The sequence below is a fragment of the Melospiza georgiana genome, chromosome 1 (assembly GCF_028018845.1).
Source record: "Melospiza georgiana isolate bMelGeo1 chromosome 1, bMelGeo1.pri, whole genome shotgun sequence".
Taxonomy (NCBI): Eukaryota; Metazoa; Chordata; class Aves; order Passeriformes; family Passerellidae; genus Melospiza; species Melospiza georgiana.
The window spans coordinates 25054018-25066937 of NC_080430.1; the positions used below are offsets into that span (position 1 = coordinate 25054018).

Below are 12920 nucleotides of genomic sequence, written 5' to 3' on the forward strand. Positions count from 1 at the left end.
AAAATTGGATAACTTCCAAACCACTCCCAATGCATTATTTAACTTCCTGAATACAGGGAGAAGAAAACTTGAAAGTTAATAATCTCCCTGTATTTATAGAAAAAGAGAAGCATTGCCAAAGTACTTTCTTTTTTTTTAGTGGTTTGTGTTGCTGTTTTATAAGAGCTTTCTTTCTTAGCACATCTTTATTGCATTTTTTAGGGTCACCCTGGCAAACCTGGAAGACCTGGTGAGAGGGGTGTTGCTGGCCCTCAGGTGTGTAGTGATCCCCTGGGTACAATACAAACCAGTTCACTAATCCATGAAACCTAACAGTCTTTCTGAATTTCACCACATTAACAGTCTAGTAATATTCCTTATATGGATTAATACAATTTCAGCCCTTACCTGCAGGGATGTCATACAGTTATGTTCTTATTTTGTTCCCCTACCCCATCCCCACTAAAGCTAGTAATGAGTAACAGAAGTGGCATAACAGTAAGAGAAGTGTGAGGAATTACACAGGAAAAGGTAACCAGCCACCTTGGCATAGAAAGTTAAAAAAGCTTTGGTGTCACATGGTAATGCATGAAATTTCTGAGATTCAGAGCTAGAAAAATCAGGTTGATTACTGTTAATCTTGAAGCAAGTCTGGTCCTGAGAGGTTAGGGTCTGGATTCTATTCCTTACTTGAATGATAATGACCAAAATCTACTTGTTAATTTTATTGAAAGGCTTTGTCATCATCTTTCCTTTTAACTGCACTGTATAATATGAGGACAATCATTCATGCACTGTGTGTTTTAGGGTGCTCGTGGATTCCCTGGAACTCCTGGTCTGCCTGGCTTTAAGGGAATTAGGGTGAGTACATATACACTTTTGCCTAAATATTTAAGACTAACATCACTACAGCATATTTAAAAACCCTGGAAATCCTCTGAAAGTGAAGAGTGCATTAACCTCTTCAAAGTTTTTAATATTGCCTGATATAAAAGACTAATTATTTTTGAAAAATCTTAAGATTATATTAGGAAATAATTTTGTGTGGGAGGAAGGTTTTGTTATAAAACTAAGAATTTGCATAAAGCTATTTGAGAGAAAACATGTATCAATATTTATTTTTCTACTCAATATAGGGACACAATGGTCTGGATGGTCAAAAGGGACAACCTGGTACTCCTGGCACCAAGGTAAGGAAAAAATCTAAAAATGTAGGATGCATTTGTAGCTCTTCCTAGCAAAAGAGATGTGCAGAGGTCCAGTCAGTCTTCCTTGTTGCCATTAAACATTGCCCAGCTGCAGTAATCTAGGAGTCAGTGGATCCATGTAGAACAAATGCATGCACCTTGTCATGAGAAAACATTCCTGGGGCCTTAGTCTTGAGCCCTCAATCAAGTCATAAGCAAGTTAGTGCTTTCAGTGAATAAAGGCTGTAGAATTGGGCTCTTAATGATTGGCTATTCAGCAGCACTTCAGGCTGATTTTGCTATCTCTGCTCTTCTCTGGATTGTATTCTACATTTGGCTATTTTTTTAAAGCATACTAAAATGAAAACATCTCATTTTTTACAAAACTCTACTGTGTGAGACGCGTGATCAGTGTAAGCCTTCCTTCTAAAAATTTGGATACATGCAGTGCTTATCATCTTTAAATTAGAGCACATTTGAACACTAGCCTTAAACAAACACTTAATAATTTGTATTCACAGACTCCTAATATAACAGTGAAAACCTCAAATACTAATTCTCCATCTTGCTTGTTTCTAAGAGCTTAGCATTTAGTAGCCTTGATTAAAGGGTTTTTAGTTGTAACATAACAATTTGTTAATTTGCAAGTTGTTAACCTTCAGAAAAAGTTTAGCTGGCAAAGTCTGTCCAGTCATTGGAGATTAAAAGCAGAAAAAGCACATAAGTAAAGGATAGAACAGTTACTAGTAAGAGTGCAAGAAAACACCAGCATATTAAATCAAGTTTGTTCATTATATAACCGTGCTGAAAGCAGCAATGAAGGCAAAAACTTTCTCTCTTTGCAGCATTTAAGACTAGGTGCATTGAGGTATGTTCAGGATGCAAGCACTTGTATCCTGAATGTACCTGAATGACAAATCTTGTCACTGTAGACCAGCCTGGACCTGTTGAGAAGGCTGTTGAGAATACAGTACTGAAGGGAGACGAGCCAGGTATTCATGGCTATTGCTCAAATACTCAGTATTATTGGTCTTAAGTTAAAAATACCTGAGGCAGATCCTTATTTTATGCCATTTGAGAGAATTTTGTCAACTTACAATAAGGCAAGAGAAAGCATCATTCTGCTTCTGCTCCAGCTAAAAACAGCTGCTGATTGATCTGGATTTGTAGTTGACTATCCAGATCCAGTCTCTTAAATGTGTACTACAGAGTAAATGTCAGCATAAAGAAAGGGGGTGAAGAAAGCAGAGCAAGTGGCACAACTTTTTCTGCCCCTCCTCTTCTAAAAGGATTCCATCTGGCTGTGTTCCAGTGTATGCAGGGACAGTTGCAGTCTCTGCACCCTCAGGACTTGATGTGCTATTATTGCATAGTGTGATGCAGGAACATGGACAGTGCTGTGTTATAAAAGCTACTGAGGACACAGAAAGTGGGATCCAGTAGCTGAAGATCTCTCTGATAGAGTTAGGCACTCTGTCCAAAGCATCCTTTAAGTAACTCATGTCTCCAAACTTTCTTCTTCATAGGGAGAGCCCGGTGCCCCTGGTGAAAATGGTACCCCAGGACAACCTGTAAGTACTCATTGCTGCTGTGGGAAAGTGTAATCTGATAGAATTAGTTCAGCCAGCATTTTCTTCAATATTTGTCATTATTAACACTCCAGATACCCAGATACTCTAATGTAATAGTAATATGACCTAGCAGAGGGAAAGATCTCCATATATCTATATTCAGTAAAAGATATAAATGAGTTCATTTGATTTTTCTTTCAAGGGTGCTCGTGGTCTCCCTGGTGAGAGAGGAAGAGTAGGTGCCCCTGGACCAGCTGTAAGTGGCTTCCCATCTGCCTGTCATCATGAACCAGCCACTTGCTGTGGCTTCCTCTGATATTCAATTCTCTTTTTTAACTGTTTATCATATTCTTCCTCACAGGGGGCTCGTGGAAGTGATGGCAGCGCTGGCCCCACTGGACCTGCTGTAAGTTTCAGTCTTCCTTTTTGCCAGCCTGGTTCCATGAGGCTTTATGCTTCTTTTCCCATTTTTAGAGGATTTCTTGGTCTTTTGAGAAGTTGATTGTATTGATGTTTTTAACATAGTTCTCTGTTGCTTATCAGAACATCACAAAGAGAATTAGTGATAAACCCTTTGCAGATAAAATCATGACATTCTCAGGATTTATATTAAACACATCCATATAAAAGGAACCAAATATTCTCTTGTTTGCACTGGTGATTTCATGAGAAGTTCTTCCAGCACATCTCACTGGGAAATACTCAGTGCACAGAATTCCTGTTTCCAACAGTCTAACAGAATAATTCCCATCCAAAAGCTAAAGAGACTTTCTGCTTTTTAACTGATGCATACCATGCATGTGTTACAGATGGCTATAATTATATACATCCTATAAATTATAAATGCACAACAGGACATAGCTTTGCACCTGCAGGCACTAACCTTTTTCATTCACTACTAATACCTGAGTTGTGAGCTGTTGTGAAAGGCCAACAAGATCCATCTCTCCTAATCTGACTGTAACTATTCTATTAAGAGCTAATCCAGTGCAGATTTGTCTGTTTAAAAGGAGTTAGTGTTTCCATAATTTACCCCTGACTTCATTAATCTCATTTATCTCAGCCACATAAATATGAGTACAAGGATATAGTTTTGAAACTGTGAAAAAAATCTGGAATGCATCAGAACAATAGTAATAACAATTAATAAGCTTTTTTTCTTCCTACCTTTAAAACCTCAATAGTCTATGATGAAGCTGTACTTGGTTCCATTTTGCCAAAGTTGATTTTAAAACCCCTTGTCATTTCAAACACCTGCTGTGCTTTAACAGAGTAGAATGTGCGCATGACTGTGAATATCTCTTATGTTCTCCCATGTGGTGTATTTAAAAAATATGTTATTGGGCAGTTAAATTGCAAGCAAATAAAAATATTACAGCTAAGATCTGATGTACTAGAACTGAAACATTTTAGCTGAAGACATTTTGAATTAAGGCAGTTGAGTTGCTATAGGAAAAGTCTTCTGAAGCTGTCGATTGCAGGGATTGTTATTCACAATGGGCAGAGTGTTGCATTATGTCCCAGTGTCTGTCCCAGACTGAAGTTATTTGTCACATATTTAGGTTATGATACCTTAAATATTCTGCACAGCAGTTCCTAACACTCATTTTTAAAAACTAAAACAGAAATAGTGTTTTATCCTTCTTTCCGCTTGAAATGTAAAAGGTAAATAAGTCATTGCAATGAAAATTCTGGAAGTCTATGCTTTCAAACATATCCTAAAGGGAATTTGGTATTTTTTTTTAGTTATGCAAAACTAGTGACAATTCCAGGTACCCCCTTTCTAACAGAGTAGATTATAGAATGTCTGAAGCCAACTCTTTCTCATAGCAGCTGACATTTATTACCTTGGCTTTGTGAGGCAGTGTTATTATAAATATTTCTAATTGAAAGATATTAGCTCGCAAAAGATGGATATCAATTCCCAATATGAGTTGGATTTTTAAATTAATAATTGAAGAGAAACTATCCCTGTTTATTTGTATGACTTTAAAAATTAAGGCTATGAATCCATCAGTGTATCTTCTCTTGTAATGTCTGGTACGTTGGAACTTTGTCCCAGTATAATTATAAATCTCACAGCAACAGGTAAACATAGGAGAATCATCATCTTGCCTTGCAGATGCCTGCCTCTGCTCATCCTCTGTTTGTTCTTTCTCAGGTGTTTGGCCTCAAGGCAAGGTTTTACCAATTCTTGCTTAATTTGCACTGCAAATGTTGTTTAAGCATTCACCTGGCTCTTTACTGTTTGTAGTGAACCAAATCTGTCAGTTTTGAACTGCAAAAGGCAACCAGTGTGCTGAGGGGGTGATGTGTGGAATAAGTAAATGTGCATTTTTTTAATCTGCTTACTTCAACAAGCAAGATGTTTCTGTTGTCACTGAATGCCTTTACACAACATTTTCCCTTTCACTTCCCAGGGCCCTATTGGTGCTGCTGGTCCTCCAGGCTTCCCAGGTGCTCCTGGTGCTAAGGTATGAACATCTGCTTCAGCTGGTGCATTTGTTAGTGAAGATGAAATATGCTAACCAGAGTTTCTAGGCAGCAGAAAAACCCCATCCTCTATGAACTAGGAGTGCTTTCTTAGTAGTTACTCTGGGGATTCATCCTCATCCTGATCTGTATTTGGAGAACATCAGATATGAATGCTAATTTAAAGTCAGCACTTACTTCACAGCTGAAGATTGAAGCTGGGCAGGTTCAGGAAAACAGAACCCTTTTACTGCTTGCTAGTTGGTGCACTTATATACACTTTCCAAGGGTGACATGAATCATAATCAATAAGTGAGGCAGCAGTTAAATCACTTTACAGAAATAGTGGAGGACAAAGAAGCTTCATTTGAGTATTGGACTACTTCCAAGTCCCTGAAATTACAGAAATTGCATTAAAATTTTTCAGGTTTAGGGCAGTACCATTTTGCTCTTGCAGACTATAATTTAAATTATTCACTTTATTGCTCAAATCTTAGCATTTTTTACCTGGGTAAGAGCCTCAATATTTTGAGTGACCAAGGAAGGACAGAGCATTTGAGGAAAGAATATTACATATATTTCATTTACAAATTTTGCTGACCGTTTGTCACAAAATCCATGTCATTATATTCAGGTTCTTGTAGTAAACTTACAGAACACAACCTTCTGAAAATAAAAGCAAGAGCCTTTTTTTGTCATTTACTCCATTGTGAACACTATTGTGTGCTTTCTGGTCAGGCATAATTTTGCATTTTGCATCTATGCAAATGGCATCCAAAAGTGCAAGATAATGGCCAATTAGGTCTCATGCACTGTGGCACCTCAGGCCAATTCTGGAGGCACATGGATGCAAATGAGACTGGAATTCTAATTCTAATTTTTTGGTCAACCTTCTCTATAAGCATCTGGTTTTCCTGTCTTAGCCATTACCTTGGACAGAGCCTAAATAGACATCCCAACTTGAGTGCCTTTAAAATCCATTAAAAGCTCTCAGCTGCTTGGTTTCCCGCTGTCTGAAGCGGAAATACTCAAATATGATAGAGGCTGATAGGGGATTGCTTCACTCTTTCCATAAGGCTGTGTACACTGATGGAGGGTTCTGTCCTTCTCTCCAACAGGGTGAAATTGGACCTGCTGGCAATGTGGGTCCTACTGGTCCTGCTGGCCCAAGAGGAGAGATTGGACTTCCTGGTTCTAGTGGTCCTGTTGGCCCTCCAGTGAGTAACTTGCCAGGCTCTATCTGTGAGATGTGTGCACTTTTGATTCTGAATTAACCAGTATTGTTACCTTTCTTAACAGGGCAACCCTGGTGCTAATGGTCTTCCAGGGGCTAAGGGTGCAGCTGTAAGTACAACTACACTCACACATGTTTCCTCTAAAAAACCCCAATTCGGCTAATGCAGCAGAAAAGACAATGGGTTCACAATACCTTTTTCCCCTCTGTTGGACAGGGTCTTCCTGGTGTTGCTGGTGCTCCTGGTCTGCCTGGTCCCCGTGGTATTCTTGGTCCTCCTGGCCCTGCTGGTCCTAGTGGTGCTAGAGGACTTGTTGTAAGTGACCTCCTCCTCCATGTATTTGAAAACCAGACACAGTGTCCACAGTTGTAAAAGATCTCTGGATACACTTTTGTTATAGTGCAGACATCTTTTCTTGATGCACTATAATTAACATTGTAGTTAATTTCTGTGTCTCATTACTTGCTTTAGATGCTGAGGCTGAAAAGGTTCACTTTGCACTCCCTATGAGTGCAAGGAGTAGTTGATCCTTGTGGGTCCCTTCCAATGCAGAATATTGTGTGACTGTGAAGCTCTGACCATGTTGGTAGCACTGAGAGAGATGTGGCAGCAATCTCCCAACTAGGCCCTCGGTGGGTATCCTCAGTAGAGGAACCAGCCCTAAATGTGTCATTGTTCAATTATGTCATTTCTAAGCACCTTTAAATGTTTGGTTTTGTGCCTTTTAAGTCAAAAATACAGTCATGCTCATTGGCCATTTTCACAATAGAAGGAGACATGCCATTAGGTGATAAAAGAATTTTTTGATTCATGAGTAAGCTCTCCAGGTAGAAGAGAGATTTTTGGAATGATGCTTAATTCTGTAATCTCTTTTTGTTTTGGACTCTAGGGTGAACCAGGCCCCGCTGGTGCCAAGGGAGAAAGTGGTATGAAGGGTGAGCCTGTAAGTATGGCAAAATGTGAAGGCTTTTTCAATCAAAAGCCTGATAATATCTGCAACACAGTGTTTGATACCTTCTTTTTCCCTGTTTGTTCAAAATAGGGTGCTGCTGGACCTGCTGGCCCTCCTGGCCCCAGTGGTGAGGAAGGCAAGAGAGGCAGCCCTGGTGAACCTGGCTCTGCTGGTCCCCCAGGCCCTGCTGGTCTGAGAGTAAGTTTTCTTTTCATGTTCCACACTTAGAAGCAAAAAGGAAAGTGGAAATCAATCTGGAGTCCCACAGGCAAATTAAATAATTATGAGTAATTAAATTGACATTAATGCTTCTAAGCAGTGATAATTTTCAATTCTGAACCTTTTGATTAGTTGGGACCAAACCCATTTTCACTTTGCATTAATTCTTGTTTACTCTCTTATCCCTGAAGTATTTAGAGATGGCTTTGATTTATCCACCGCGTAATATTTAGTGAATTATCTTTTGATTATTCTTAAAAGTTTGTGATAGGATTTAACTGCTTAAAATGGTAATAGGCTCACACATCATGGGGGGCAAAAGCTTTCAATTCAGTGTCTTCAAGGATGCCTAGTAAACTTTTCACTGGGTGAGGAAGCTACTCCATGAACTTCAGGAAGCATGTAGCTTCATGAAGGAAGAGAATTCACAGGAAAATAATAAGAAAAAATGGCAGCTCTTCCCCCAGATTTTTTTTTCCAGAGATAAAGATTTCAGAGTCAGTAACTCTCTACAGAGAACGTGGGACTTTGTGGGACAGGTTGTGGGATCCTAGCTGCTGGCTAGAGCCATTGTTAGTTACAATGAACACTGAAAATTACACAGATTAGAATTTAAAGAAATCTAGAGGGAGTGAGAGGGATTTCTTTCACAATAGCTATTTACACTGAGGTGTGTGTGCTTAAAGCTGCACTTACCTCAAATTCCGCAGACCTGCTTGGAAGGCTGAAATCCAGCAGGCATGATACACCTCACAGGAACAGATTTATTTCTTTCCCTTTCTTGATTTGTTTTGTGTTGACTTGCAGGGTGTACCTGGATCTCGTGGGCTCCCTGGAGCTGATGGCAGAGCTGGTGTCATGGTAAGACTTTTGTCTGGGTCACTATTTTTGAACCACCTTTTATATACAGATCTGCAACGCTTTTTTGCTACCTCTGCCTAATTTTATTTCTTTCTTTTGGTAGGGACCTGCTGGTAACCGTGGTGCTAGTGGTCCTGTTGGTGCTAAGGGTCCTAATGGTGATGCTGGCCGTCCTGGTGAGCCTGGTCTTATGGGTCCAAGAGTAAGTTCGAACTCTGTGGATTAAGTTTGAACTACATAGGAAGAAAATTACTTACAATTAATGGACAAAATTATTCAGAAATCCCACTGCAAAACTTCAACATGTGTTAACCACGGTTAGGGCACTTCCACCATTCAACTGAAAAAAACCCTATTAGGAATGATAAAGAAGCGTCAAAATGTTTATTGAAATTAGTTAGTTTTGTTAACATAGCACTTGATGGCCTTGGGATGGAGCAGTTTTCTTGTACTGGATACTGCATTGACTTCTGTAAGGGGTTTCCACTTGTGATTATTTACAGAATGTGATCATTATGGTCACAATTAAGGTGTGTGTGTTCTCTTTAATGAACTCAAAGGAAAGCAGACCCTACTAAAATGATGTGAAATGGCTGATCTCAATTATTTCTTTTTTATTTTGCAAATTATTTCACTGAAAACAGCCATTTACTTTTAGTGGTGTGGGCTGCAGCCAGATTATGATCATCTCACAACATTTACACTCCTTATTCTTTCTCTTCCTACCCTACCCTGTGAAAAGAAAGTTTGCAATGCACATATGAGTATTAGGCATCTGCAAACATGGAAACACACTATCCTCCAAAGCAGAGCCTAAATCAGTTCCTTTGAGTAAAACAGGTACTTCCCTGTACTGATATTCAACTGGCATGTGAGCACACACCACCAAATTAAGAGTCAGTGTGCTTCAGGTGGAAATGTGATAGCACCTACAGTCCTGTTTAAACAGTGTACATTGATATCTTGGCACATCTGTGTGTGCATGCATGCATGTAGAAAAACTGGTGACTGTGTGTTGGTGAGTAGGTTTCCTTCTAAAATCATGGAACTTTTCCTTTCTCAGGGTCTCCCAGGTCAGCCTGGAAGCCCAGGCCCTGCTGGCAAGGAAGGTCCTGTTGTAAGTACCTTGCTTTGTATTCTGTTACACCGTTGCATGGGAAAGATTGACATAAATAGTACAAAGCAGACATCTCAGCACTGAGCTCTAACACAACTGTGTAAAACCAGCAAGATTTTCTATTGTATTACTCACAAGATCAGTGTGAAGATTTCCTTTCATTTCTGTGGGTCTCAGATTAGACCTGTGTCCTGAAAAGGGAAGAAGAAATACAGAGTTCTACAAAAAGCAGGAAAAGGGAGGGATGCATGAGCATGTGATGTATCAACAGTGGTGAAAAGTTAAATGACATTTGCTTCCTGTCAGTACATATTTCTCCTAAAGCTGAACTCTAATTAAATTACCTCAGCCATTTAAGAGTATGATTTCTTTTTCTAGGGTTTCCCTGGAGCAGATGGTAGAGTTGGGCCAATTGGTCCAGCTGGTAATAGAGGTGAGCCTGGCAACATTGGATTCCCTGGACCAAAAGGTCCCACTGTAAGTACAATACAGAAACTTTCTATTACTATGAAAGTATTTCCAGACTAATCTGTAGGGTCCCAACTCTATCATTAATCTAACACATCACCCTGTATCCTCCTCCTCAGATGGCATCCACTTACATTCAAGAGTTCTGTTTCAAATTATTTTCTAGTTATCCAAAATATGAATATAGAAATTAAAAAAACAGTTTAATTAGCTTAGGGATATTTTGAAATTGAAGTGATTAGAATAATATATGTCTATTATATTATTTCAGCATGTCCATTTTATAATTTCTCTGTATTCACATCTGTAAAAGTTCTGTCAAGTTTGGCCATTAAATCAGTTCCAGAGTACTGTTATTTATGGAGCACTATCCAAAGCTCACTCAATTTAGAAGAACAGCTACCAGTGACTTCAGTGGAGTTCTTTACATGTCCCACAGAGGCCACAGATAACAATCATGTCCCGGACTGGGTGTTGCTGTACACACACAGGCAAATATAGTGTTAGGATACTACATGGACTGCCATGAATTACAATCTCAAAACATAAAGGCATCAAGTTTTGAAAAGACATATATTTTTGAGCTAATCTAAGTGATCCAAAAAGACAGATGGAGCTTGTGTATGTTTTAATTTGGGTTAAAGAAATGTTACAGTAAATCTTCTGGCAATGAGAAGTCTCTGCTTAGCAGTTTAAACTGAATCTAATATGAAGTGTTGGTTAACTTTTATATCTTTTTCTTTCAACTTCAGGGTGAACCTGGCAAACCTGGTGATAAAGGCAATGTTGGTCTTGCTGGCCCACGGGTACGTGGTTATATTTTCTTTATCACCTTCCAGAGAGAAAAAAGGTAGATTTTCCAAACCTCTGTAATAAGATAGCATTGGTTTGTGCAAGTATGACTAGATGATGAAATTAGAAAAGCCCTTAGGAATGCATTATTTTTAGCCTCATGTCAGTGGGAGCTATGACTTAATGGATAAATGAAAACTTCCCTTCTTGGGTATTAGTGGCATTATCCTATGAACAGAAAAAAATAGCACTCCCTATCCTTCAATCTTATAGCACAGTGTATGGTTTCTAATTAATCCTGTAAATTTCCACCTTTTAACTCATAGTTGAAACTTAGTAATTCTTCCATTTAAGGGAACCAAAAACAATCTTGTTTGGGAAAAATGCTATCAGCAAGATTTCTATAGTTCGTAATTCCAAAAGAAGTTTTCTTAAGTATGAATGTGCTGCAATAACTAAAATTATGAAAATTTAAAATTTTAAGCACCATTAGTACCTCTGGCTGTGAAGTTCTTGCAAGTAAATGGTTAAGTTCAAAATAAACAGTGAGAGACATTTGTTTTGGCAAATAATAATTTAGAGATATTACTCATATCAAATTAACACTTTGATAATAGCTTTCTACTTGAACATATACAGGGTGCTCCTGGTCCAGAGGGAAACAACGGTGCTCAAGGTCCTCCTGGAGTCACTGTAAGTAACAGCTTCCACACAAATCCAATTTGTGATTTATTTTTAATTAATGGGAATTCCCATTTTAAAATCCATTTCCCTGTATTTCACCTTAATCACTTGTTTTTCTTTCCACCCAGGGCAACCAAGGTGCAAAGGGTGAAACCGGTCCTGCTGGCCCTCCTGGCTTCCAGGTGAGTAACTGTGTGCTCTGTTCCATCTTATCCATGGTTCCCAAAGCATGAAGAGCTTCTGCCTTAACTGTATTTGTGTTCTTCTCTCTTTACACTCAGGGTCTGCCAGGTCCCTCGGGCCCTGCTGGGGAGGCTGGTAAACCAGGCGAGAGGGTGAGTGACAGACACAGCACTCCATGCATGGGGAGGCATTGCATGAGGGCTGGGTTTGCAATGGCACACGTGCTGGAGCAAGAGCCTGGTGAATCTGTTTGCCAAACAAAGCAATCAGGGTAACATGCAAACCTTAATTTGCAAAAGTCCCTTTTGCCTTGGAGCTTGCATCATACTTCCTTTTTCAAAGTTTTGGTTTGAAACAGAGCAAAGATAGCCCTTTGCTTTTGGGACCTTAAGCAGTAATAAACTATGCTTCTTCCCCAGAAGAGACAGTACATGAAAAATAATTTACTTCGCATTTCTTTCAAAATCTTCAAGGTTCAGTCTAACTTGCATTAGTCCGTTTATGTTTTTGCACCTCAGCTGATTTCAGGGAATGTACAATGGTATCCAGCTGAGGTGGTTCAGTTGTAATTCATGCTCTAGCTGCTGCACAGTTAGCGTGAGATATACGCTGCAAGTTGTGCGTCCTTTGCATCATAATCACCTTTCACATTTATAGTTACATCTGTCCCTGTAAAAGAGTTTACATTGCATATACCTGAAAAAAGAGCTTTCAATTTAATAACTAACTCTTCAGATGAAAAAATATTATCTAATGTCTACCTTGAGATACTGTGTAGCTGGAGGAAAAGGGCTTATTTCCATGTATGGAATAGATTGTCTGAAACTTTCCAATATGCTGTTGCAATTTGAGAATTTCCATTTGTTGCTAAGAAACAAAGAACAATTTAAGCAAGTAAAATAAACTTTACCTCTATATCTACTTTCTTCTAGGGTCTTCATGGTGAATTTGGTGTCCCTGGTCCTGCTGGCCCAAGAGTGAGTAACTCATTTGAAATCTGGTACAGACTGTCTTATTAATGTGATCAGTAATAATAATAACTATGTACATTTCTGAAATCAGAAATGAGAATAGGCATTAGAAGGTATTGCATCCCACTTCCCTTTAATTCTGAACTTTCAATTGACATCCTCCAAGAGCTTTGTGTGGATGCCTTCCTGCCTGACAGGAGGATCCCATTTATGTAGAGCAATGAGTAGT

The 12920-nt window shown here is 39.0% G+C and overlaps 1 protein-coding gene across 1 annotated transcript in view; it reads left to right on the forward strand.

Moving 5' to 3' along the window:
• COL1A2 (collagen type I alpha 2 chain) overlaps positions 1–12920 on the forward strand; it is a 38343-nt gene that overhangs the window by 9481 nt on the left and 15942 nt on the right. Inside the window, exons 10-30 of the mRNA XM_058026157.1 lie at positions 202–255; positions 787–840; positions 1116–1169; positions 2693–2737; positions 2940–2993; positions 3099–3143; positions 5158–5211; positions 6328–6426; positions 6509–6553; positions 6661–6759; positions 7334–7387; positions 7487–7594; positions 8423–8476; positions 8580–8678; positions 9540–9593; positions 9972–10070; positions 10814–10867; positions 11493–11546; positions 11666–11719; positions 11819–11872; positions 12653–12697. Coding sequence (XP_057882140.1) covers positions 202–255; positions 787–840; positions 1116–1169; positions 2693–2737; positions 2940–2993; positions 3099–3143; positions 5158–5211; positions 6328–6426; positions 6509–6553; positions 6661–6759; positions 7334–7387; positions 7487–7594; positions 8423–8476; positions 8580–8678; positions 9540–9593; positions 9972–10070; positions 10814–10867; positions 11493–11546; positions 11666–11719; positions 11819–11872; positions 12653–12697 — 1332 coding nt within the window. The remainder of the gene's footprint in view (positions 1–201; positions 256–786; positions 841–1115; positions 1170–2692; positions 2738–2939; positions 2994–3098; positions 3144–5157; positions 5212–6327; positions 6427–6508; positions 6554–6660; positions 6760–7333; positions 7388–7486; positions 7595–8422; positions 8477–8579; positions 8679–9539; positions 9594–9971; positions 10071–10813; positions 10868–11492; positions 11547–11665; positions 11720–11818; positions 11873–12652; positions 12698–12920) is intronic.